The sequence below is a fragment of the Oryctolagus cuniculus genome, chromosome X (assembly GCF_051225735.1).
Source record: "Oryctolagus cuniculus isolate XC-2025 breed Fujian yellow rabbit chromosome X, ASM5122573v1, whole genome shotgun sequence".
NCBI lineage: Eukaryota > Metazoa > Chordata > Mammalia > Lagomorpha > Leporidae > Oryctolagus > Oryctolagus cuniculus.
This window is the reverse complement of record NC_142888.1, coordinates 130,113,925-130,140,194: the sequence shown is the minus strand read 5'-3', so window position 1 is coordinate 130,140,194 and position 26,270 is coordinate 130,113,925. Positions and strand designations below refer to the sequence as shown.

The following is a 26,270-nucleotide window of genomic DNA, read 5'->3' as shown; positions in this document are numbered from 1 at the left end:
AAATGTGTTGATTTCATTCTCTTAATCAGAGAGCAAATGGAAAACTATATATGTCTCTCTCAAGAATAAATGATGGGGCTAGCACTGTAGTGTAGTTGGTTAATCCTCCACCTATGGTGCCAGCATCCCATATGAGCCTGGTTCCAGTCCAGGCTAGCCCTCTTTTGGTCCAGATCTCTGCTATGGCCTGGGAAAGCATAGAAGATGACCCAAGTCCTTGGGCCCCTGCACCCACGTGGGAGACCTGGAGGACGCTCTTGGTTCCTGGCTTCGGATCGGTCCACCTCCGGCCACTGTGGCCTTTTGTGGAGTGAACCAGCCAATGGAAGATCTTTCTGTCTCTCCTCATTGTCTGTAACTCTACCTGTCAAATAAATAAGGTGTAAGGTAGGGGTCGTGCTTCATGTTTCTACACATGGAAATCCAGTTTTCCCAGCACCATTTGTTGAATAGACTGTCCCTGCTCCAGGAATTGGTTTTAGCTCCTTGATCAAATATAAGTTGGCTGTAGATGTCTGGATTGATTTCTGGTGTTTCAATTCTGTTCCATTGGTCTATCCATCTGTTTCTGTACCAGTACCATGCTGTTTTGATTATAACTGCCCTGTAGTATGTCCTGAAATATGGTATTGTGATGCCTCCAGCTTTGTTTCTGTTGTACAAGATGTGCACCTACTCCCCATGTAGGATCTCTGTCCTTCATGTGTTGTACTATGTGAATTAATGGTATAACTAGTATTCAAACAGTACTTTATACTTTGTGTTTCTGTGTGGGTGCAAACGATTGAAATCTTTACTTAATATATACTAAATTGATCTTTTGTATATAAAGATAATTGAAAATGAATCTTAATGAAGAATGGGATGGGAGAGGGAGTGGGAGATGGGATGGTTGAAGGTGGGAGGGAGGTTATGGAGGGAAAAAGCTGCTATAATCCAAAAGTTGTACTTTGGAAATTTATATTTATTAAGGTTAAAATAAATAAATAAATGAAATATTTTTTAAAAAGAATAAATGGTTTAATTTGTTAAAGTACATACCTACTTTAGAATTCTAGTAGTTTCAAAAATGAAGTCTCTGTATAGATTTGTATATCTGCCATAGAAAGCATCTGTATTCATTTTGTAAAATGACAAAGGCTAGTGACACTTCACTATGTATGTACATCATTATCAATATATGTGAAATAAAAAGTCTGTTTTTGCTGTGTGGTGAATCGAGAGTCAGTTTTGAAATACTACACACCAGATTGTTTTTGTAGTGACCTCTGATTAGGAGTATGAACTGTGCAGCAACTTTCTAACAGGGAAAATTGCGAGTCATTTGTACTTTACAACTTTTTTCAGTAAGAACATATGTAGTACTACCTTTGTAATGAAAATATTTAAGTAACTCTGACAAGAAAAGTACCAGCTGTGTCAGCTGAAGTGACTGCTGATGCATCAGACAAAACCTGGAGTGTGAAGAGCTTGACACAGTGAAAGTTTACTTGTGCACTTACATTCTGGTGCAGATGCCCCAGAGATCTGTACTCAGATGCCCCAGAGATCCAGATTGCTCCCACCTTGTGATTCCACCATTTCCACAAGAGGCTGCCACATTGGCTGTGGCAATGGGGGAGAAAGCATGGAGCTGGCATATAGGTCCTCAAGTGCCTAGCTTGGCAAGCTGTTATCTTTTGCTTATGGGTCAGTGGACAGGAAATTGCAGGGCCTTCATAACTACAGGTGGACAGTCCTCCCTGTCTTCTTTCCTGTACCCAGGAAAGGGAGTAGGCCAAGTTGTGAGTGAGCACTTGCAGTCCCTCCCACAGACTGCTACATAGGATGTACTCAGCAAGCAGTGCCTGCTATCATTTGTTATGACGATGAGTCTCTTCATTTCTAGGAGTTCCTGCCAAGGACAACTTTGTCTTGAAATTCTCCAATATGTTTAAGAGTAGACCACATGGTAGGTGCTTTCAAATATAAGATAACATTCATTTTCTAATGAGTCTGTAAAACTTAGCAGGAAGGTTTCCTGATATTTTTGCAATAGCGTTTTTCTGAACTTCTATAATTCGTTTGCTGGAGACTTTCTCCTTCCATATGATATAGGATTAAGATTTTAACTTGTGAGTCAGAGCCACCTGTTACATGACTGATCTTGCCTGAACACCCTAAACAGCTGCCATTGGTCACCCTGAAAGCCAGTACTCTCCTTTGTGACTGGTGTCAGACAAAAAGAAGTGAAATGATAGTCCATTAATTAAAAAAGAGGTGGAAGAGGGGATCCAAGATGGCTGAATAGTGAGAAGACACACTAATTTTAGCTATCGGAAGATAACAGAACAACAAAGGAAGAATCATGTTTCCAGGGGGCAGTTTGAAAGAATTTGTAGTGGAGAATGGACAAAACAGAACAAAGATCCCATGGAGCAGTGAAGAGAATGTATACACACAGCACCTGGCAGGATGCCACCTATAATTCCCATGGCTGGTGACCAGCAGCAAAATACCATCTTTTCATGGCAAGGTGAGAGAAGGCTGCCATGTATGCACCATGAGTGTTTTTTTTTTTCTTTTTGAAAAATATATTAGTCTATATTACCAGATTAAATTTTCTTCCAGAAATATTTTAATAAAAATTTAAAAATTTGGCCATTTCCAAGAAATACCCACTGCATGCCCATCAATAAAAGAGAACCTTAACAAAATAGAAAATTTACCATATGGCTATGATTTAAAGGAAAAAAAAATTGCAGACACTCGAGTATATCAGTGAAGTCCAATATTAAAGTCACATTCCTTCTTATGGGCTATGATTAGGAATCCGGTTAGATATCAAAATAAAACTTAATACAAATGCAGAACTATTTAGGTCAAAGGACCTCTATAGAAATATCCGTCCTCAAAGGCATTCCAGTTTGAGACTCAATTTTAGAATAAGGCATAACAAATGTTAACAGATGACAAACAAACAAGGTGTTGATAAAGGGATTCTACAATTTCCCACATACTCTTAACCTGGTAAAAACAAATCTAGAATTTTTTAATTTATTTTTGTTTAAACAATTGTCAAGACTGGAATTAAAGAGAAGGCACAACAGTTTTGCTCTGGTTTTTTGTTATTTGGATTTCGGGACTTTTTTTGTTTTTGTTTTCTTTTTTTTTTTTTTTTTACAAATACAAATTAAACATGAAAAAAATTCTACTTCAAAAAAATTCTAACAGTTCAAGAAAAGCTCATCAGTTGCATACTACACATTTAAAACCTATCTCACAATTTAAGTTTTAGTGGTAGAAAGTGTTTCAGAATTGTTTTGTGATCACATACCAAAACAAATTAACTCTATTAACACCTTTTATTCAGTTTTTAGCCATACTAGAGAAAATGAAACTTGTTAAATTTTCCAGTGGCAACTTTTCTACACCAGAAGGTCATGACTCTCGTAGAACAATTGGATTTTTCTTGCCTTCAAAATGTTTATCAAATCCTGTATCTCACAGGTTTCTGGAACATGTAGAAAATAAGAAATATTCCAATGAATGAAACATACCAAATGTCAGTAATAAGCAAGACACATTCCTTTGGGGAAATGGATATTTTTAAAAAATCCAGTCTGTATATGCAAAGTGTAAGCAAGGAAATTCAGTCTTTTGTCTTTATCTTCTTTATAAATCCATTACTCCTAAAATATCATTCCACAAAATTGGAACTGAAGGACTAAAGGGAAGAAGGAGGGAAAGGGAGCACACACCATTAACACAAGAGAAGTGAAGTTGTACAAACGTAAGCAGTTTATAACAGACTAGGTCATACTCCAAGAAAGGCTGGTTGAAGAAATTCACCACTCTGCAGGAGCTGGGGTTTGTACGGCTGTGTTATGATCAGCAATGGGCAATTCATTGCCGTGGAGCAATCCCCCTTCCCACTCTGAATGCAGGTTTCTGCACCATGCCTCCACGGGGAGGGCCTCACATTCCACCACCTAGCCCACCTCGAGGGCCTCCAGATCCCCGCAGACGGTTATCACGACGATCTCCCTCCCTAGCAGCTCCAGTCTTCTTCTCTTCCACATTCAGACAGACTTCACCTCTGAACATGATAGGCCTGTTGCTAAGGACCTTCTGAACAGGCTCAGAATCATCAAATACAACAAAACCAAAATTGGGCAGCTTTCCACCACTGTTGATGCGCAACTCCACCACATTCCCATAATTTTGGAAGAAATCTTTCAGCTCTGATTTGTCCACCTCATGAGGCAGATTGCCAATGAAGAGCTGGTGACTGTCAGGGTGTCTCACAATTCTTCGGGGTTCAACATCACCTTGTTCTCCAGGCTCACGAATTGGCCTGGGGCCCCTCTGGGGAGGAATGTTTATTCGTTGCTCTCTCACTCTTTGATCCCTCTGAGGCCTCTGCGGTGGAATCTGAGATTCAAGCTTAGACTCTGGACCGGGTTGTGAAGCTGAGACTTTAACAACATGAGGTGGTATCCCAGTAACTGGAACAGCTCCACTGGGTGGAAGGTTCTTACTGGTCACAGATGCCCAAGAAAATGTCCTCAAGTCTTCCTGTGCTGTCTGAGCTATGTCTGCAGGTGCTGGAGAAGAACTCTTCTGAGCATCTTCAGGAGTAGCTTCTTCTAATACTGGCTCGGGCTTTTCCTCTTGGATTTCAGAGGCAGGTTCTGGTTCTGGTTCTGGTTCAGGATCAGGCTCTGGTTCAGTAACGGGCTCCTCTAGGTGTTCTTCCAAGTCATTGCTGACAGTCTGGTCATAGAAAGTTCCTGAATCATCAGGTACCACTTCAGGTGTCTGCTGCCTTTCCTCAGGTTCCTCTACTTCTTCCTCAGATGCCTCTGGAGGCTCAGTGACAAAGCCACCAAAGACCTCATCTTGGTATCTGAAGATATCATTGTGAACATAGAGTTTATTTGCAACAGAACCCTCAGGAATAAGGACAAATGTCTGCATGAATCTCCTCAAAGCCTGGTTATTACTGGAGAGCAGTCCCATCACCTGGACCACCACACTATCATTTAGAGTAGCATGAGCATCAACATGGCGAATCTTAGTGTGGCAATTGGTGAAGTTCTGTGACATCACCTTCCTATGGATTTCTTTCTGTCCATAAACTGCATCCACTGGCTTGCCATTTGAATCCAATCCCCCATGGGTGTAAGAAGAGTTCTTTCCATAAAAATCTGTGTAGCATGTCTGGGGCTTGGTTCAACAGTGTGTAATACTGTCTCACAAATTCCCGCCCGACCAGCAGGGGACTAGGCTTCTCCATAACCATTGCTTTGGGTCAATTCAACCTTGGGGAGGAAAAAAAATGTCGAACCTGCGCGGCTGAGTGGCAGAGGAACAAGCCTTGCTCCACCGCATGGAGGGAAGCATAAATCACTCACACAACTGCATCCGCACCCATGAGTGGTTTTGACTGACGGAGAACTCCACAGTCCCCACTGACTTCGAGCCTCCCCTGAGAAGCTAGCAAGGGGGCAGGGCATCCATTTGGCTCCATGAAAAGAAGCCACATTGCTTCCATTCCCCACCTCCACCAAAATACCAGACTCAGTTTGCTGAATTAGACCTACAACCAACTTTTGCCCTGACTTGGGGAATGGCAGGTGACTTGCTCCAGGGATTGAGCACCTTGTAGGGTAGAGAATAGATCCCTTACACCCTGTGTTTGTGGGAGTTCACACCTTGTGACTGTGGGAATCCTGTGATTGTGGCAGGTTTACATAGGCCACAGAAATGATAAGGGTATAGTGTGTAGCTGGGTTCCCAGGAACTCTTCTTGTCTGAATCCCTAAGCTTTGTGCTCCCTGAGTGCTGGGAATGAAACTCATGGAAGGTTCAGCGGTCACACTACAAAGTGTATTGGTTCTCTGTATGGTTTGTGTGCATGAATAAATGGGATGTGCAGACAGTGTGGGCTGACTCTTGACAGTGAATCAGTTGGTTCACCTTGGCACAGAGAAGGGTGAACATACCAGCTAGTGTCAACATCTGCTCCCACTACTGACTACAGTCAGAGGAGATGCTCCATGCCCAACGTGGATGTCACTCTGGACTCTTGCTCCACCCATAAATTGTGACCATAACTCCCTGGCCCCACCCAGCATACACCTCTGGATCTCTGATGTAAGGCAAAGGCATCCCCTAAAGCCACAGAAGCACAATTCCATGAACAAAACCTTCAGAGGATATAGCAACAAGTGATTTCCCAAATATGTAAAAATCAATGTAGAAATAAAAGAAACATGAACATGGAAGGGAATACGACTCCCTGTAACAAATACAATAATACATTAATATTGGGCTGTGAAAAAAAAATTGGGCTGTGAAGACAGGCAGATTGACAAAATGACTGAAAAAGAATTCTAAGGAATGCAAGATTATTTTAAAACAAAGAGAAGGCATTCCACGACATTAGGAAATCTATACATGACAGAGATGAGAAATTCAGCAAAGAGATAGAGATAATGAAAAATCAAATGGAAATATTTGAAATGAAGAATTCAATAAATCAAATAAAAATACAGTGGAAAGCCTTAACAACAGATTTAGTGAAGCAGAAAAAAGAATATATGAGCTAGAAGACAAGTCTTTTTAAGTGTCTCATACCAAAAACACAAATGAAGAAAAAATTAGAAAAACTGAAAATAGCATTCAGTATCTATGGTATACCATTAAACAACCAAACATTTATGTCTTCACAGTTCTTGAAGGCATGGGAAAAATAATAGCTTAGAAAACTTATACAGTAAAATAATACCAGAAAATTATCTCAATTTGGAGAAAAATATGGACATCTAAATACAGGAAGCACATAGAACCCCAAATAGGCATGATCAGAAAAGATTTTAATCATGGCACATTATAGTCAAATTTTCAAAAGTAAAAAATAAAGAAAATATCCTACAATGTGCAAGAGAGAAATGACAGAATATCTTCAAAGGATATCCAACTAGATTGACAGCAGATTTCTTAAACTGAAACATGCCAGGAGAGTATGGAAAAATATAGTCTGAACCTTAAAAGGAAGTAACTGTCAACACAGAGAAGCTTACTCAGAGAAGCTCTCATTTATAAATGAAGGTGAAATAAAGAGCTTCTGATACAAGCATAAATTAAAAGAATCTGTCACCACTTGGCCAGCCTTATAAATGATACTTAAGGATGTACTATACACAGAAACAGAGAAAGATAATAAGCATCAAGAAAGACTATGAAGGCAGGAAACCTCTTAGTAAAAGAACCAAGGAGAATCAAAATAAACAATAGGAATATTCAAGGGAAAATGGCAGGACCAAGTCATGAGTTATCAATAATAACCTTGAATGTAAAAGGACTAAATTCTCTAACTAAAAGATACAGACGGAGTTGGTAGCAATTTTCATATTAGATAAAATAAACTTTAAGCCAAAAACTGTTAAGAGAGTCAAAGATGGTCATTATGTAATGATTAGGGGATCAATTCAACAGGAAGATGTGACTATAGTAAATGCACATCCACCCAATTCTAGATTACCTAGATATTTAAAACAAATATAAATGAACCAAAGGAAGACATAAGTCCTAATACAATAAAAATGGGGGACTTCAATACCATACTTCAATCAATGGACAGATCAACAAGACAAAAAAAATCCAACAAAGAAACAATAGTTCTAATCTATACTATTGACCAAACAGATCTCATTGATAAAGAACATTTCATCCCACAGTAGCAGAATACACATTCTTTTCATCAGTACATTGAACATTCTCTAAGATGGACCATATACTAGGTCAACAAATTTAAAAAAGAAATCATAGCATATATCTTTTCTGACAACAAATCAAGCTAGAAATTAACAACATAAGAGACTCTAGAAAATACTCAAGCATATGGAGACTAAATATTATGCTCCTGAAAGAACAGTGGGTCATAGAAAAAATCAAAATGGAAATTCAAAGTCCCATGAAAATAGCAACACAACATATCAAAACTTAGAGGATACAACAAAAGTAGTATTAAGAGCAAAGTTTAGAGTAGTAAGTGTCCACATCAAAAAATTGAAAAGCTATTAAATAAATGATCTAACAATACATATCAAGGACATAAAATATAAAGACAAATCAAACCCAATATTAATGGGAGGAAAGAAATAATAGAAATTAGAAAAGAAACAAAATTGAAATTAAAAAACAACTATATATAAGATCAGCAAAATAAAGAGTTGGTGTTTTGGAAAAAAAAGGTAAACAACTGGTGCAACTAACCAAAAAAGGGAGGAGAACAAAATTAATAAAATCAGAAATGAAAAGGAGATGTTACAACTGATACAACAGAACTAAAATAAATACTCAGGAATTATTACAAACAGATGTATGCCAACAAATTGTGAAATCTAAAAAAAAATAGATTTCTGGACACATACAATTTACCAAAATTGAGGCATGAAGAAATAGACCAATAACCAATGTTGAGGTTTAATCAGTAGTAAAGAGCCTCCCAACAATGAAAAGCCCAGGACTGGATGGCTTTACTGCTGAATTCTACCAAACTTCAAAGAAGTTATTCAAAACAGTTGAAAGTGAGGGAATACTTCCAAACTCTTTCTATGAGGCCAACATTACCTTAATTCTAAAGTCAGAAAAAGACACAACAAAAAAGATACAACTATACACTAATATCCCTGATGAACATAAAAGCAAAAATCCTCAGCATAATACTAGCAAATTTAATCCAACAACACATCAAAATGATCACCAACCTGGACCAAATGGGAATTATCTCTGAGATGCAGGGAAAGTTCAACATACACAAGTCAATAAACATGATACATGACATCCTCAAAATAAAGGAAAAGTATCATATAATTATCTCAGTAGATGCAGAGTAAAAACTTGATAAAATACAACATCCTTCCATGATTAAAAAAAAACTTTAAAAATTGAGTATAAAAAGAACATACCTCAACATAATAAAGGCAATACATGACAAGTCAATAAACATGATACATCACATCATCAAAATGAAGGAAAAGTATCATATAATTATCTCAGTAGATGCAGAGTAAAATCTTGATAAAATACAACATCCTTCCATGATTAAAAAAAAAAACTTTAAAAATTGAGTATAAAAGGAACATACCTCAACATAATAAAGGCAATACATGACTAACCTACAACAATCATCAGATTGAATGGGGAAAAGGAAGAAGCACTTCCACTTACATCCAGAACCAGCCAAGGATGCCCCTTCTCACCATTCTGTTCAAAGTTGCAGGACATGAAATCAACACACAAAAATCAATAGCATTCATATGTACTAGCAATGCTCAAACTAAGAAAGAATTTGTAAGATCATTCCCATTCACAACAGCTAAGAAAACATTTAAATACCTTGGGATAAATTTAATCAAGAATATTAAAGCTCTTGAAAATGAATGGAAGGGGAGAGGGAGTGGGAAAGGGGAGGGTTGCAGGTGGGAGGGACGTTATGGGGTAGAAGCCATTGTTATCCATAAGCTGTACTTTGGAAATTTATATTCATTAAATAAAAGTTAAAAAAAAGAATTAAAAAGGAGAGAATGATCAAACATGGGAAGTGGGATACACAGCAGACCCATAGAATGGCAGATGTCCTAAACAGCACTCTGGCCTCAGAATCAGCCCTTAAGGCATTCGGATCCAGCTGAAAAGCCCATGAGAGTATTTTAGGCATGGAAAGCCAAGACACTCTGGGGAAAAAAAAAAAAAAAACCTAAATGAAAGATCTATGCAAGTGAGATCCCAGTGGAAAGAACAGGCCATCAAAGAAGGAGTCACCATTCTCTGAAGGTAGGAGAGAACTTCCACTTTGACTATGACCTTGTCTAAATAAGATCAGAGTCAGCAAACTCAAAAGGCTTCCATAGCCTTGGCGACAAATGACAAGAGCCTAGGGTGATTACTGACACCATAAACAAGAGTGTCAATTTGTTAAGTCAACAACAGGAGTCACTGTGCACTTACTCCTCATGTTGGAGCTCTGTCCTTAATGTGTTGTACAATGTGAATTAATGCTATAACTGATACTCAAACAGTACTTTACACTTTGTGTTTCTGTGTGCGTTCAAACTGTTGATATCTTTACTTAATGTATACTAAACTGATCTTCTGTATATAAAGAGAATTGAAAATGAATCTTGATGTGAATGGAATGGGAGAGGGAGCGGGAGATGGGAGGGTTGCAGGTGGGAGGGAAGTCATGGGCGGGGGAAAAGCCACTGTAATCCATAAGCTGTACTTTTGAAATTCATGTTTGTTAAATAAAAGTAAAAAAAAAAAAAGTTGGTCAGAGGAAAAAAAAATGAATGAAAATTATAGAACATTAATGAAATATATAGAAGACACAAAACAATAGAAAAATCTTCCATGTTCATGGATTGGAAGAATTAATATCATCAAAATGTCCACACTACACAAAGTAATTTTCAGACTCAATGTGATGATCTCAATCAAAATACCAAGGATTTCTTCTCAGACCTAGAAAAAACAATCTTCAAATTAAAATGGAAACATAAGAGACACCAAATAGACAAATCAATCTTAAACAATAAAAAGAAAGTCAAAGGCATCACAATACCAGATTTCAAGACATACTATAGAGCAGTTATAATCGAAACAGCCTGGTACTGGCATAAAACATAGCCATGGAGACCAATGGAACAGAATAGAAGCCCAAGAAGTTAATCTACACATCTAAAACCAACTACTTTTTGGCAAATGAGCTAAAATCACTCCCTGGAGAAAGGACAGTCTCTTCAACAAATGGTGTTAAGAAAACTGAATTTCCACATGCAGAAGTTTAAAATAAGACCCGTTCCTTACACCCTATATAAAAATAATTCACAGTATATAATGGAGCTAAACCCAAGACCAGGAAACATCAAATTACAAGAGGAAAGCATAGGAGAAATGCTGCAAGACATTAGCAGAGGCAAAAACTTATTGACTAAGACCCCAGAAGCACAGGTAATAAAAGCAAAAATAGACAAATGGGATTATATCAAGCTAAGACGCTTCTATACAGCAAATGAAATAATCAATAGAATAAAAAAACAGTCATCATAATGGGAGAAATTATCTGCAAACTATGCATTTGATAAAGGACTAACATCCTTTATTATATGTATGCATAGCTCAAGATATTCAACAACAGAAAAACAATCTAGTTAAGAAATGGGAAAAGGACATGAACAGACATTTTTAAAAGGAAGTAATATTAATAGTCAACAGACACATTTAAAAAAAATGCTCAGGATCACTAGCCATCAGGGAAAAGCAAGTAAAACCCATAATGTGGTATCACCTCAGCTATTAGAATGTATATCATCCAAAAATCAAAAAAAAAAATGCAGGTAAGGGTGTGAAGATAAAGATATCTTTTATTTATTTATTTTTTATTTATTTATTTTTTTAACAGGCAGAGTGGACAGTGAGAGAGAGAGACAGAGAGAAAGGTCTTCCTTTGCCATTGGTTCACCCTCCAATGGCCGCCACGGCCAGCGCGCTGATCCGATGGCAGGAGCCAGGTACTTATCCTGGTCTCCCATGGGGTGCAGGGCCCAAGAACTTGGGCCATCCTCCACTGCACTCCCTGGCCACAGCAGAGAGCTGGCCTGGAAGAGGGGCAACCAGGACAGAATCCGGCACCCCGACTGGGACTAGAACCCGGTGTGCCAGCGCCACAAGTCGGAGGATTAGCCTAGTGAGCCGCGGCGCCAGCATAAAGATATTTAATACACTGTTGGTGGGAATGTATACTGGTACAATTATGTAAGACAGTATGGAAATTCTTCAGAAAACTAAAAATAAATCTACCCCATGACCCAGCTATCCCACTCCTTGGAATATACCCAAAGGAACGGAAATAAGCATATGAAAGAGTTATTCGTACCCCCATGATTGTAGCATCTTAATTCACAATTGTTAAGCTGGGAATCAACATAGATGTCCATTAACAGATGATCGGATAAAGAAAATGTGGTGGATATACACAGTAGAATACTAGTGAGCCATGAAAAAAAACAATGAAATCTTGACTTTTGCAGCAAAATGGATTCAACTGGAGACCATTATGCTTAGTGAAATAAACCAGAGCAAAACAAAATACAAATACACATGTTTTCTCTGATTTGTGGTAGCTAATATACGGAGCAAAATAATTTAATGTACATAAGTCAAAATGACATCTTGGAATTCTATTATTGTTTATCGCCCATGTCCATATTCCTAAGGAACAGTGGTCTTTCTACTTTTTGAACTCTTTCTTTGGTGGAGCATTAAGTCTGTGTCTATAAAGATAGATTACCACAGAAATTTTGAAAAGAAAAAGGAAGGAAGGAGGAGAGATGGAGGGAGGGAGGGAAGGGGTGAAAGGAGGGAGGAACAGAGGAAAAGAGAATATCATTATATTCTTAGAATTTTATTTTTTTCATTTCAATTGTTTTGTCACATTTTATAGTTTTTTTAACATTTATTTAATGAATATAAATTTCCAAAGTACAGCTTATGGATTACAATGGCTTCCCCCCCCATAACTTCCCTCCCACCTGCAACCCTTCCATTTCCTGCTCCCTCCCCCCTTCCATTCACATCAAGATTCATTTTCAATTCTCTTTATATACAGAAGATCAGTTTAGCATATATTAAGTAAAGATTTCAACAGTTTGCACCCACATAGAAACACAAAGTGAAAAATACTGTTTGAGTACTAGTTATAGCATTAAATCACAATGTACAGCACATTAAGGACAGAGATCCTACATGAGGAGTAAGTGCACAGTGACTCCTGTTGTTGACTTAACAAATTGACACTCTTGTTTATGGCATCAGTAATCACCCTGGGCTCTTGTCATGAGTCGCCAAGGCTATGGAAGCCTTTTGAATTCACCAACTCTGATCATATTTAGACAAGGTCGTAGTCAAAGTGGAAGTTCTCAGTTCTCTCCTCCCTTCAGAGAAAGGTAACTCCTTCTTTGATGACCCGTTCTTTCCACTAGGATCTCGTGGAGATCTTTCATGTAGGGTTTTTTTTTTTTTTTTTTTTTTTTTTTTTTTTTTTTTTTTTTTTTGCCAGAGTGTTTTGGCTTTCCATGCCTGTAATACTCTCATGGGCTTTTCAGCCAGATTCGCGTGCCTTAAGGGCTGATTCTGAGGCCAGAGTGCTGTTTAGGACATCTGCCATTCTATGGGTCTGCTGTGTAACTCGCTTCCCATGTTGGATCATTCTCTCCCTTTTTTATTCTATCAGCTAGTATTTGCAGACACCAGTCTTGTTTATGTGCTCCCTTTGGCTCTTAGTCCTATCATTATGATCAATTGTGAACAGAAATTGATCACTGGGACTAGTGAGATGGCATTGGTACATGCCACCTCGATGGGATTGAATTGGAATCCCCTGGTATGTTTCTAACTCTACCGTCTGAGTTAAGTGAGCTTGAGCATGTCCCGAATTGCACATCTCTTCCCTCTCTTACTCCCACTCTTATATTTAACAGTGATCACTTTTCAGTTAAGTTTCCACACTTGAGAATAACTGTGTATTGATTACAGTATTCAACCAAAAGTATTAAGTGGAACAAATAAACAAAAAAATACTAAGAGGGATAACATATTAAGTTGTTCATCAACAGTCAGGACAAGAGCTGATCAAGTCACTGTTTCTCATAGTGTCCATTTCACTTCAACAAGTTTCCCCTTTGGTGCTCAGTTGTCACCAATCAGGGAGAAGATATTATATTTGTCCCTTTGGGACTGGCTTAATTCACTCAGCATGATGTTTTCCAAATTCCTCCATCTTGTTGCAAATGACTGGATTTCCTTGTTTTTGACTGCTGTATAGTATTCTATAGAGTACATGTCCTATAATTTCTTTATCCAGTCTTCTGTTGATGGGCATTTGGGTTGGTTCCAGGTCTTAGCTATTGTGAATTGAGCTGCAATAAACATTAAGGTGCAGACAGCTTTTTTGTTTGCCAATTTCATTTCCTTTGGGTAAATTCCAAGGAGTGGTATGGCTGGGTTGAATGGTAGGGTTATATTCAGGTTTCTGAGGTATCTCCAGACTGACTTCCAGAGTGGCTTGACCAGTTTGCATTCCCACTAACAGTGGGTTAGTGTCCCCTTTTCCCCACATCCTTGCCATCATCTATTGTTGGTAGATTTCTGAATGTGAGCCATTCTAACTGGGGTGAGGTGGAACCTCATTGTGGTTTTGATTTGCATTTCCCTGATGGCTAGTGATCTTGAACATTTTTTCATGTGTCTGTTGGCCATTTGTATTTCCTCTTTTGAAAAATGTCTATTGAGGTCCTTGGCCCATCTATTAAGTGGGTTGTTGGTTTTGATGTGTGGAGTTTCTTGATCTCTTTGTAGATTCTGGTTATCAACCCTTTATCAGTTGCATAGTTTGCAAATATTTTTTCCCATTCTGTCGGTTGCCTCTTCACTTTCCTGAATGTTTCTTTTCAAGTACAGAATCTTCTCAATTTGATACAATCCCAAATGTTAATTTTGTTTTTGACTGTTTGTGCTTCTGGGGTATTTTCCAAGAAGTCTTTGCCTGTACCTATATATTTCAGGGTTTTTCCAATGCTCTCTAGTAATTTGATGGTGTCAGGTCATAAATTTAAGTCTTTAATCCATGTTGAGTGAATTTTAGTTTTAGGTGAAAGGTAGGGGTCTTGCTTCATGATTCTGCACGTGGAAATCCAGTTTTCCCAGCACCATTTATTGAATAGACTGCCCTTACTCCATGGATTGGTTTTGTATCCTTGATCAAATATAAGTTGGCTGTAGATGTTTGGATTGATTTCTGGTGTTTCTATTCTGTTCCATTGGTCTATCCATCTGTTTCTGTACCAGTACCATGCTGTTTTGATTACAACTGCCCTGTAGTATGTCCTGAAATCTGGTATTGTGATGCCTCCAGCTTTGTTTTTGTTGTACAAGATTGCTTTAGCTATTCGAGGTCTCCTGTGTCTCCATATGAATTTCAGCATCATTTTTTCTAGATCTGCGAAGAATGTCTTTGGTATCTTGATTGGTATTGCATTGAATCTATAAATTGCTTTTGGGAGAATGGACATTTTGATGATATTCATTCTTCCAATCCATGAGCATGGAAGATTTTTCCATTTTTTGGTATCCTCTTCTATTTCTTTCTTTAAGGTTTTGTAATTCTCATCGTAGAGATCTTTAATGTCCTTGATTAAGTTTATTCCAAGGTATTTGATTGTTTTTGTAGCTATTGTGAATGGGATTGATCTTAGCAGTTCTTTCTCAGTCATGGCATTGCTTGTGTATACAAAGGCTGTTGATTTTTGTGCATTGATTTTATATCCTGCTACTTTGCCAAACTCTTCTATGAGTTCCAATAGTCTCTTAGTAGAGTTCTTTGGGTCCCCTAAGTAAAGAATCATATCATCTGCAAAGAGAGATAGTTTGAGTTCTTCCTTCCCAATTTGTATCCCTTTAATTTCTTTTTCTTGCCTAATAGCTCTGGCTAGAACTTCCAGAACTGTATTGAATAGCAGTGGTGAGAGTGGGCATCCCTGTCTGGTATTCTTTTTCTTTTTTTTTCTTTCTTTTTTTTCTTTTTTTTTTTTTTTTGACAGGCAGAGTGGACAGTGAGAGAGAGAGAGAAAGAGAGAAAGGTCTTCCTTTTCCGTTGGTTCACCCTCCAATGGCCGCCGCGGCCGGCGCGCTACGGCCGGCGCACCGCACTGATCCGATGGCAGGAGTCAGGTACTTATCCTAGTCTCCCATGGGTGCAGGGCCCAAGTACTCGGGCCATCCTCCACTGCACTCCCTGGCCACAGCAGAGAGCTGGCCTGGAAGAGGGGCAACTGGGACAGAATCCGGGTGCCCCGACCGGGACTAGAACCCGGTGTGCCGGCGCTGCAAGGCGGCGCATTAGGCTAGTGAGCCGCGGCGCAGGCCCTCCAAAGTATTTCCTTATCTAATACTCATCAGGGAGGTTTGGTTTTTGAACATTCATCCGTGCATGTGTTCAGGGGTGTGTGGCAAATAAGATATCCCATTAAAATCTTTCAAATATCAAGGTAGTTTCAAAAATCCTCTAACTTCAGTGTTATACATCAAGAACAGAGAGGCAAGAGCAAGCGCTGTGGAATAGCTGGTAAAGCGACCACTTGTGAAGCTGGCATCCCATATGGGCATGAGTTCATGTCCCAGTTTCTCCACTTCCAATACAACTCCTTGCTAACATGCCAGGGGAAGCAGAAGACGGCTCAAGTCTTTGGGCCTTGGCCACCCATGTGAATCTCCTGGCTCCTGGCTTCAGCCTTGCCCAGGGCTGGCCATTGTAGCCATTTGGGGACTAAACCAGCTAGTAGATCTCTCTCCCTGTCTCTCCTTCTCTCCCTCTGTAACTCTGCCTTTCACGTAAATAAATCAATCGTAATCAAAAAGAATAATGTGCCAAATCAGTGTCTAATCACAGCCCATTTAGAAAACACTTGGAGAGTGTGTTGCAGATAACCAAACTACAAATCAGGTGCCTAAAAGCCCTATCGGCATTTGATTTGTGCATAGAAGGGGCAATTTGCACTATTATGATTCCTGGATAAACAACAGCCCAGCCAGGAGACTTCCACAGGGAACAGCAATGCTTTTGGTCAGGGGGAAGGCAGGTGATTCTATGCAGCCTCCACAGATGATGGGCAGCATGGGAGGGCTAGACAGCAGCAAAGGTACCAGGAACGGATGAAGGTACCTGAGGGACTACATGGAAAGGGCACAGTAATGCCAGAAAGCTCTGGAGCTGGACAGAATTGCCCATACCTGGGCAGAATCAACTTTTAAGACTTGGAATTGTGTATGACTCTCAATCACCTTATTCAATCCTGCTTTATTACATAAGCGTCCTTTGGCATCTTTGTATTTTCAAAGAGATACTGTGATGTGCCAATAAGAGAAAAATGAATCAAAGTTAGAAGACCGGCCTCAGTCTAGGAGGGGGGAAAAGAGTGCAAGCCTCAGAGGAATTCAGACTTGGGGCCTAGGATCTCCCCCCAGCCACATTATTTACTAGTCAGAGATCCTGGAAAATTCCCAAAGCCTACGAGCCCTGGGCAGTAGGACTGTGGAAGGTGTACAATGTACCTAAAGCACCCTGTGCAGTGCCTGGTGTGTACTGGAACTTTCATGATTGACAAGTGGCTGTTACTGTAATATCATTGGACACCAGGCCCAACTACTCTGAGATGCTATTGCTGCTGTCCTCTTCTACGGGATGTATTAGAAAATATTCAGACAGGGGCTGCTGCTGTGGCATAGAGGATTAAGCCTCCACTGCAGTGTCGGCATCCCATATGGGCACTGGTTTCAGTCCTGTCTGCTCCACTTCCTATCCAACTTCCTGCTAATGTGCCTAGGAAGGCAGCAGAAGATGACTCAAGTACTTGGTCCCTGCACTCACGTGGGAGACCAGGAAGAGCATCCTGGCTCCTGGTTTCGGATCATTCCAGCACCAGCCATTGCAGCCATTTGGGGAGTGAACCAGTGGATGGAAAATCTCTCTCCCCCTCCCTCTCTTCCCCTCCTTCTCAATCCATATCTCTATCTTTCAAATAAACAAATAAATAAATCTAAAAATATGCAGTCAACAGGACATGAAATTAGTCAAGCAATGATGTTTCATGAATAAATCAAACTAATAATACCACTTAAGAGAACATATTTCAAAATCTGGGTGTGGAGGAGTCTTTTGCCATTACATATAGATCAAAGCTGCTCGAATTTGAGTCAAGGATCAACTTCTTCCCTCCCATCCACCTAATTTTCCATCCCGACCACTATTGTCATTTATTACCACCCTAAAGGACATCTTTATTTACCATTGGCCAGGTTATACCAAAAATAATCTAGTCACAACTTTTTAAATACAGTCTGCCCTGGTGCTCCCAACCAGGTAGAGGAGTACCTGCCAGAGGCTTTGGGCCTCATTCTCTGGTAGTCATCTTTCGGTCTCAGAAGAGTCGTTCACAAAAAAATATATGAAACACGTGATTCTTGCTCTGTGTTCAACCTCACTGGGACAAGGACCCAGGACACCTTTGAAACCTACCCCCAGTTTAGATTCTTCTTTGCTTTATATGATATCCAGAAAGGAGCCATACAGTGAAGTACTTATTTCCAGGCTTTTCTCTTAGCCATAAGACCCAGTCCCTGAGGGTCACCCCTCAGCCTCATCACATCAGATTTCCACAGAAGGAAATACAGTCTCCCAAAGCTCACAACTCAGGGAATTTACAATGGAATGCTTTCCCTTGAAGCCCTATTCCTTTTCTGGTTCTTTTAATTGGAGAGGACACCTCACCATCTTCCTCCTATGAGGGCTGCTGTTGGACTCTATCCTTCTCTGGGAGGGTGGGTATGGCCTGTCTGAGATCTGCAGTCCTAAAACAGAACCCTCCACAAAGCAGATTCTCAATGAAAGGGGAAGAAATGAGCCAGTGAGTGAGGGTTTCATTTATCATAATTTAATTTTTATTTCAATAAGCTAATGGAGGTATATATCTTTTAACTCTGCAGAAAAAAACACTATAGGCAATAAAAGTAGGCAAAAAATTACTTTAATTCTCAACACCTTTTGTTTTACTGTTGACATCTTTCCCATTTCCAAGAAGTCTATTTCAATGCCATGTCATTTTGTTGCAGATCTCAAAACAAGATGACAATGTTCCCATTTTAAACAAAACTCTTAAACTGGATAAACAGCTATAGTTAAGTGATATAATTTGCAAACATATAACATGAAGGTAATTATAAATCCAATTAAAAGGAACAGCATTTGAAAAATAGTGAAAATAGCAAATAGTAAATAGTAAATTCACCAATGGAGAAAAGGAACACAATGATGTTATACACTCAGTTCTTTCAAGCCCCATCTTACCCTTCTACTATTTAGGATGCTGACTGCTCTCTCTTCGAGCACAGAGTAAAGAATCTGCCTCTGACTTCACTTGGGGAAGAAGCAGCTGAACATGGCCCTGGAATTTGCCTCGGCCCACTCAGTAGCTCTGACTTTAACTTTAGCTCGGGCTTCCTCATCTCTCAAAGCCTCCTCATACCATATAGGAAGGGCACTGGGGACAGTATCATTGATCTTGGCCAAAAACTCCAATATTTTCATCTTGGTGGTTTCAGCATGGGCCCTTGGACCCCACAGATACTCATAGCGAGCAGGATCACTATGGGGTACCTGCCGGCACTCCAGGTACCCTTCTCGCACCCAATCTTCAGTGAGGAGCTTCCTGGGCTCCCCGTAGATGAAGTGTTCCTTCCCATCATACACCCCCATTGCATTCAGTACTTCCCAGACATCCTCCTCAGGAGCACAGTTGCCATCCAGAAAGATCACACCCAGGATATTTATCAGGAGGCCAACCTTGGGCATGCTCAGGATGTCACCCAGCATCCCATCATAGGTGAGGCCCAGGGAAGGGACGAGGACATAGGATTGGCCAGAGGAGTCTACTTTCTTTATATCAATACCAAAAACCAACTGCATGCACTCATAGACTTTGTTGAAGATCACAGGAAAATAGTTTTCATAGATTTTGATGATACAATTCTGCATTTCTGCCTTGGTGACTGGCTCCTTCATTCGATACTTCAGTAGCAGGAGCTGCACCAAATCAGCCACCTTATCATCTATGGTATCTCTAATCAAGGACTCAGCATCTGGCAGGATTTTCAAGGTACATGGATTTTTCTCTTCTTGGCTGCTGGAGCCCTGATCTAATTCGACTGATGGAGTAACTACAGAAGTGGCAGAGCAAGAGGCTCTATGGGGACCATGACAGGAAATTTGGCCCCCAGCAACAGAAACTCCCTTTGTATTGCTCGAGGTAAGATAAGAGCAAGAAGCAGAGGAGGTGGAACAGGAGGGAAAGAAAGAGGTGGCAGCTTCCTTCTTAGCCTCAAGATCCCGTGCATTCACAAGGCCCTGTACCTTACATTGGGAATGAAGGGCTTCCTCAAGCTTGAATATCTTACTCTTTTTACTAATCTTCTGTGAAGCCTGATGTATGATGACTTGGGTGGAAGGCAGCTGGTAAGACTTGGGGCAGCAGTTCAGTGATGGGGACTCACATACCTGGGGGAGAGAGGGAGAGCGTGAGTGACTGAGGCTGAGAATCTCACTCTTGGTGGCTGTGACAAAGTTTCACTTACAAGCCTTCTCTTTGAGTCAGGAATGAAGACCTCACAGGGCTTCTGTCCTGCTGGTGGGATGGTCTCCTGAGAAGTGGAAGGCAGAAGTGAGAGAGACAGCAGAATGCAAGGACCTAGGACTGAAGCAGAGTGGGCGGGACTGGAAGCTATAGCGTCCTCTCTGTTCTAGGATTTGTAAGACCCTGTGTCCACTTTCAAGGGGTACACCTTACCTTGACTCTTGGTACTTTCTGGGCTGTGTCTGTTCTGTGATCTGCAGGCATTGCCTCAGACCGAAACCTTTTCCAGATGTTTTCTGGAATTCCTGTAAGATGAATTGAAGGGACTCTACGTTGGCAGACTGCAAGCAGCATCCTGGGCCCCAAAGACTTGAAAGGAAAGCGCGACTCTGCAAGGTCCCCACTGTGCTGGAGTGTATGGTCTCCTCTGTGCTAGCTCAGGGTCCTCATTTTCCCCTGGGAGGGCCTGGACTCCACTCCTCTGCTGGCCTGAGACAAAGTCTCACAACGGATTCCCTAAGAGGGAAAAAGGGCAGTGAAGGGTCCTGCATCTGATCATACTTTCCAAATGGCAACAGCAAGAGGTGGTCAAATTCAGTGTGTTCATGTTTCCTGGGATGGGGACCTGAGTGTTGTCACCTACATGACTGTCAGGACTTCCCTCCATTGACCTGAGGCCACTTCCCTGAAATCTGTATCTTGCCTAACTTTTTGAGACATCAAATACGGAAATGATGGGGTACTACATACAGACATCATTCCTCAGGTTCTCCTATGGCTGACAGAAGGGGGAGGGAAGGCTGAAACTCTGTATGTTCTGATATGTAAGGTCCTATCAGTCCTTCCTCAGGATCCTCACCCTGATGACAGAACATGGGACTCCTCCCTTGACTGACATGAGTCTAGCCCTCTGTTCTAACGCCTTCCTTCCCCCAGATTCCCATAGTGTGTATGTTAGCAAACCTTACATCTGTCTGCTTGCCAACCCATTGCCTCAACCTGAGTAGCCCAAGATTCGCAACAGGAGCACAGGATGCTGAGTATGTGTGGAGGCAGAGCCTCTTATTTGGATTCCAGGGTCTTCTTGGCTGTCCCTTAGGGTCCTCACCTTGACTCTTGACAGGTCCTGGAACTCCTCTCTTCACAGATTTGAAAAAAATATTGGAAAAAATAAACAAAATTGACGCATCATTGGCCCAACTAACCAAAACAGAGGACAAAGACCCAAATCAATAAAATTAGAGATGAAAAAGGAAATTCCACAACAGATAACAGAGAAATGGAAAAGAATCATCAGGAATTACTGCAAAAGCTGTCTTCCAACAAATCAGAAAACCCAGACAAAAATGGATATATTCCTGTACACATACAAGCTACCTAAATTGAGACATGAAGACAGAGCAAACCTAAACAGACCAATAATCAAACGGAAATGGAATCAGTAATAAAGAACCTTACAATAAAGAAAAGCACAGGACAGTTTAGCTTCACTGCTGAATTCTACCAGAAATTTAAAGAAGAACTAACTCCAATTCTTCTCAAGCTACTCAAAACAAGTGCAAGGGAGGGAATCCTCCCAAACTCCTCCTATGAAGTCAGCATCACCTTAATTTCTAAACCTGAAAAAGACACAACAGAGAAACACAACTACAAGCCAATTTCCCCGATGACTATAGACACAAAAATCCTCAATAAAATACTAGCCAAATGAATCCGAAAACACATCAAAAAAAAAAAAAAAAAAGCCTGCACTGCGGCTCACTAGGCTAATCCTCCACCTTATGGTGCCGGCACACCGGGTTCTAGTCCCGGTCGGGGCGCCGGATTCTGTCCCGGTTGCCCCTCTTCCAGGCCAGCTCTCTGCTGTGGTCAGGGAGTACAGTGGAGGATGGCCCAAGTCCTTGGGCCCTGCACCCCATGGGAGACCAGGATAAGTACCTGGCTCCTGCCATCGGATCAGCACAGCACGCTGGCCACAGCACGCTGGCCGCGGCGGCCATTGGAAGGTGAACCAACGGCAAAGGAAGACCTTTCTCTCTCTCTCTCACTGTCCACTCTGCCTGTCAAAAAAAAAAAAACACATCAGGAAGCTCATTCACCTGGACCAAGTGGGATTTATCCTTGGTATGAAGGGATGGTTCAACATTCGCAAATCAATGTGACACATCACATTAACAAACTGAAGAACAAAATATGCAGAGAAAGCATCTTTTAAAACACAACACCCTTTCATGATGAAAACTTTGAGCAAACTGAGTACAGAAGGAACATTCCTCAACACAATCAAGGCAATTTATGATAAACCCACGGCCAGCTTCCTATTAAGTGGGGAAAAATTGGATGCATTCCCACTAAGATCCAGAACCAGACAAGGATGCCCAGTCTCACCACTGCTATTCAAAATAGTCCTAGAAGTTTTAGTCAGAGCCATTAGGCAAGAAAAGAAATCAAAGGAATACAAATTGGGGAGGAGGAAGTCAAAATATCCCTATTTGCATATGACATGATTCTATATATAGGGCATCCAAAAGATTCCACTAAGAGACTATTAGAACTCACAGAAGAGATTGATAAAGTGGCAGGACATAAAATAAACACACAAAAATCAATAGCCTTTGTATACACAGACAATCCCATGGCTGAGAAAGAACTTCTAAGATTAATCCCATTTGCAATAGCTATAAAAATCAAATAATTGGAATAAATTTAACAAAGGACATCAAAGATCTCTATGATGACTTACAAAACATTAAAGACAGAAAGAGATGAAGACACAAAAAAATGGAAAAATCTTCCATGATCATGGATTGAAAGAGTCAATATCATTAAAATGTCCATACTACCAAAAACAAATTACAGATTCAATGTGATACCAATCAAAATACCAAGGACATTCTTTTCTGAAATAGAAAAAACGATGCTGAAATTCATCTTTTATTATTTATTTATTTATTTATTTATTGCCAGGCAGAGTTAGACAGTGAGAGAGAGAGTGAGACAGAGAGAGAGTTATAGACAGTGAGAGACAGAGAGAAAGGTCTTCCTTCCGTTGGTTCACTCCCTTAACGGCAACCACGACCGGCACTGTGCCGATCTGAAGCCAAGAGCCGGGTACTTCCTCCCGGTCTCCCATGCGGGTGCAGGGACCCAAGCACTTGGGCCATCCTCCGCTGCCCTCCTGGGCCACAGAAGAAAGCTGGACTGGAAGAGGAACAACCGGGACTAGTACCCAGTGCCCAACCGGGACTAGAACCTGGGATGCCAGCGCCGCAGGCAGAGGATTAGCCAAGTGAGCCATGGCGCCGGCCACGATGCTGAAATTCATATGGAAACACAGGAGACCCCAAATAACTAAAGCAATCTTATACAATAAAAACAAAGCTGGGGACATCACAATACCAAATTTCAAGGCATACTACTGGGCACTTAATAAAATCGACCTGGTACTTGTACAGAAACAGAAAGATAATGGAACAGAATAGAAACTACAGAAATCAACCCACACATCTACAACCAACTTATCTTTGACAAGGGAGCTAAAATCAATCCCTGGAGCAAAGACAGTCTCTTCAACAAATTCTGCTGAGAAAACTGAATCTCCACTTGAAGTACTATGATGCAAGACCCCTACCTTACACCTCACAGAAAAATCCACACAAAATGAATTAACCTAAATCTGATACCATAAAATTATTAGAGAACATTGGGGAAACCCTGCAAGACATTGGCATTAGCAAAGACTTCTTGGAAAGACCCCAGAGGCACAGGCAATCAAAGCCAAAATTGACAAACGGGATTCCATCAAATTGAGAAGGTTCTACACTTCAAAAGAAACATTCAACAAAGTGCAGAGACCACTGACAGAACAGGAAAAATTATTTGCAAACTATGCAGCTAATAAAGAATTAATAATCAGAATACATAAAGAGCTCAAGAAACTCAACAACAAAACAAACCACCCAGTTAAGAAATGGGAAAATGACTTAACAGGCAATTCTCAAAAGAGGAAACCCAAATGGCCAACAGACACATGAAAAAATGCTCAGAATCACTAACTGTCAGGGAAATGCAAATCAAAACTACAATGAAGTTTCATCTACCCCCATCAAAATGGCTCTTACAGAAATCAACAAACAACAAATGCTGGAGAGCATGTGGGGGAAAGGGTACCCTAATCCACTGTTGGTAGGAATGTAAACTGATACAGGCATTGCGAAACATAGTATGGATATACCTTAGAAATCTGAATATAGACCTACCATATGACCCAGCCATCCCCCTCCTGGGAATTCACACAAAGGAAATGAAATCAGCATATGAAAGAGTTATCTTTATCCCCATGTTTATTGCAGCTCAATTTTCAATAGTCAGGATATGGAATCAATACAAATGTCAGTTGACTGAAGACTGGATAAAGAAATTATGGGTTATGTACACCATGGAATACTACACAGCAGTAAAAAAAAATCTTGTCGTTTGCAACAAAATGTATGAAACTGGAAAACATCATAGTGAAATAAGCCAGTCTCAAAAGGACAAATACCATATGTCCTCCCTGATCTGTGACAACTAATAGAGCACCCAAAAGTTAACCAATAGAAGTGAAATTGACACTTTGAGATGTGATGACTTTGTACAGCCCTTGTCTTGATGCTGAGGAACAATATTTTTCGTAATATTTTTTGAACTCTTTACTTAGTAAAGAGTTAATCTTATGTGTATAAAGTTAATTGAAAACAGATCTTAATAAAAAAGAATGAGAATAGGAGAGGGGGGAGGAAGAAGGGTGGGAGAGTGGGTGGGAGGGTGGGTATGGTGGGAAGCATCACCATGTTCCTAAAGTTGTATTTATAAGACGCATGAAGTTTGTATTCCTTAAATAAAGGGTTTCGGGGGAGGGGGAGTAGATGGAACACTGTGGGGCTCTTCAGTTCTTTGGATATAATCCCCTCTATCCTCCCTTGCAATCCTCACGTTAAAACCAGGCAGGACGTGGCCTCTACCCTGTATAGGCCCATCTAATCATCCCGCAAGGTTATTCCCAGGCCTGATAGAGGATGTGGTGCAACCCCCACCCCCACCCCCGACTTTCCCCCTTTCCCCATTCCCCGTGTTCTGGAGCCCAAGCCCCACCCCCACCCCCACCCCCACCCCGTTCTCCCTGTGCCCTTCCCTCGGTCCCTGACGGAGCGGGGCTCCCCTCCCCTCATACTCAGGCCCTCTCCCCTCCGAGGCCTCCACGGCAGGGACGTCCGTCGCAGCCTGCCTCCACGCGCAGGGCTTCCCGGGGCCGATGCAGGGAAAGCACGGGCTCTGGGGGTCCTTGGACTGGGCTGACGTGGGGAGCAAGCGCGGTGTGCCCCCTGGGCCCCTCAGCGCGCTGTCCCCCCTGGGCCCCTCCGCGCGGTGTCCCCCCTGGGCCCCTCAGCGCGGTGTCCCCCCTGGGCCCCTCAGCGCGGTGTCCCCCCTGGGCCCCTCAGCGCGGAGCCTCTCCGGGCCGTCCAGCTCTGCGCACCCGTCTCGCCCACGTCACTCTGAGGCTGCGCCTCCCAGAGTCCCCGGATGTGGAAGATGGGAGCCGGGATCTGCTCCACACGCGGGCCCCAGGAGGTGTGGCGCCGAGAGCAGGGGCAGGGCTGCGTCTTTGGGGCCCTCTGTGGGGGCTGGGGGCTTCCTGGATCCTCACCCACCCTCTTACCTTGACTCCTCGCACAGCCTGTGGCCATTTCTCTCAGAAAACATGAAGTACGCATTTCGGACGTCCCTCTGACTGCCGAAGCTGAAGTCAGGGTACGTCACATCCGGCCATTATATCCAGGGTTTCCCACAGCTGACTGCAGGGGCGGAAGGAAATTCTCTGGAATCCACTGTGCCCCCCTCCCATCCTGGGTCCTCACCTTGTTGGCTGGCACAGCCTGGACATTCGTATCTTGCATACCTGTGTCCCCTTCCCACCCACCAAGGGTCTGAGTCTCAGATCCCCTGACAGTGGTAGTGGGGAAAGTGGAGAAGAGAGAGGCAGAAAACCTTGTACATTTT

General features: G+C 41.4%; 1 protein-coding gene and 1 pseudogene across 2 annotated transcripts in view; both read right to left on the bottom strand.

Moving 5' to 3' along the window:
• Positions 1-26,061, bottom strand: part of LOC138847567 (uncharacterized) — a 673,630-nt gene extending 647,569 nt beyond the window's left edge. Inside the window, exons 1-4 of the mRNA XM_089323952.1 lie at positions 25,930-26,061; positions 20,445-20,536; positions 20,233-20,298; positions 19,020-20,155 (exon numbers count right to left, since the gene is read on the bottom strand). Of these exons, the coding sequence (XP_089180078.1) occupies positions 19,020-20,155; positions 20,233-20,298; positions 20,445-20,536; positions 25,930-25,984 (1,349 nt within the window). The 5' untranslated portion in view covers positions 25,985-26,061. The remainder of the gene's footprint in view (positions 1-19,019; positions 20,156-20,232; positions 20,299-20,444; positions 20,537-25,929) is intronic.
• LOC100349613 (ras GTPase-activating protein-binding protein 1 pseudogene) lies at positions 3,290-5,350 on the bottom strand (annotated as a pseudogene). The gene has a single exon (XR_016227708.1). The product of XR_016227708.1 is annotated as a ras GTPase-activating protein-binding protein 1 pseudogene (transcript).
• Positions 26,062-26,270: the final 209 nt, after the last annotated feature.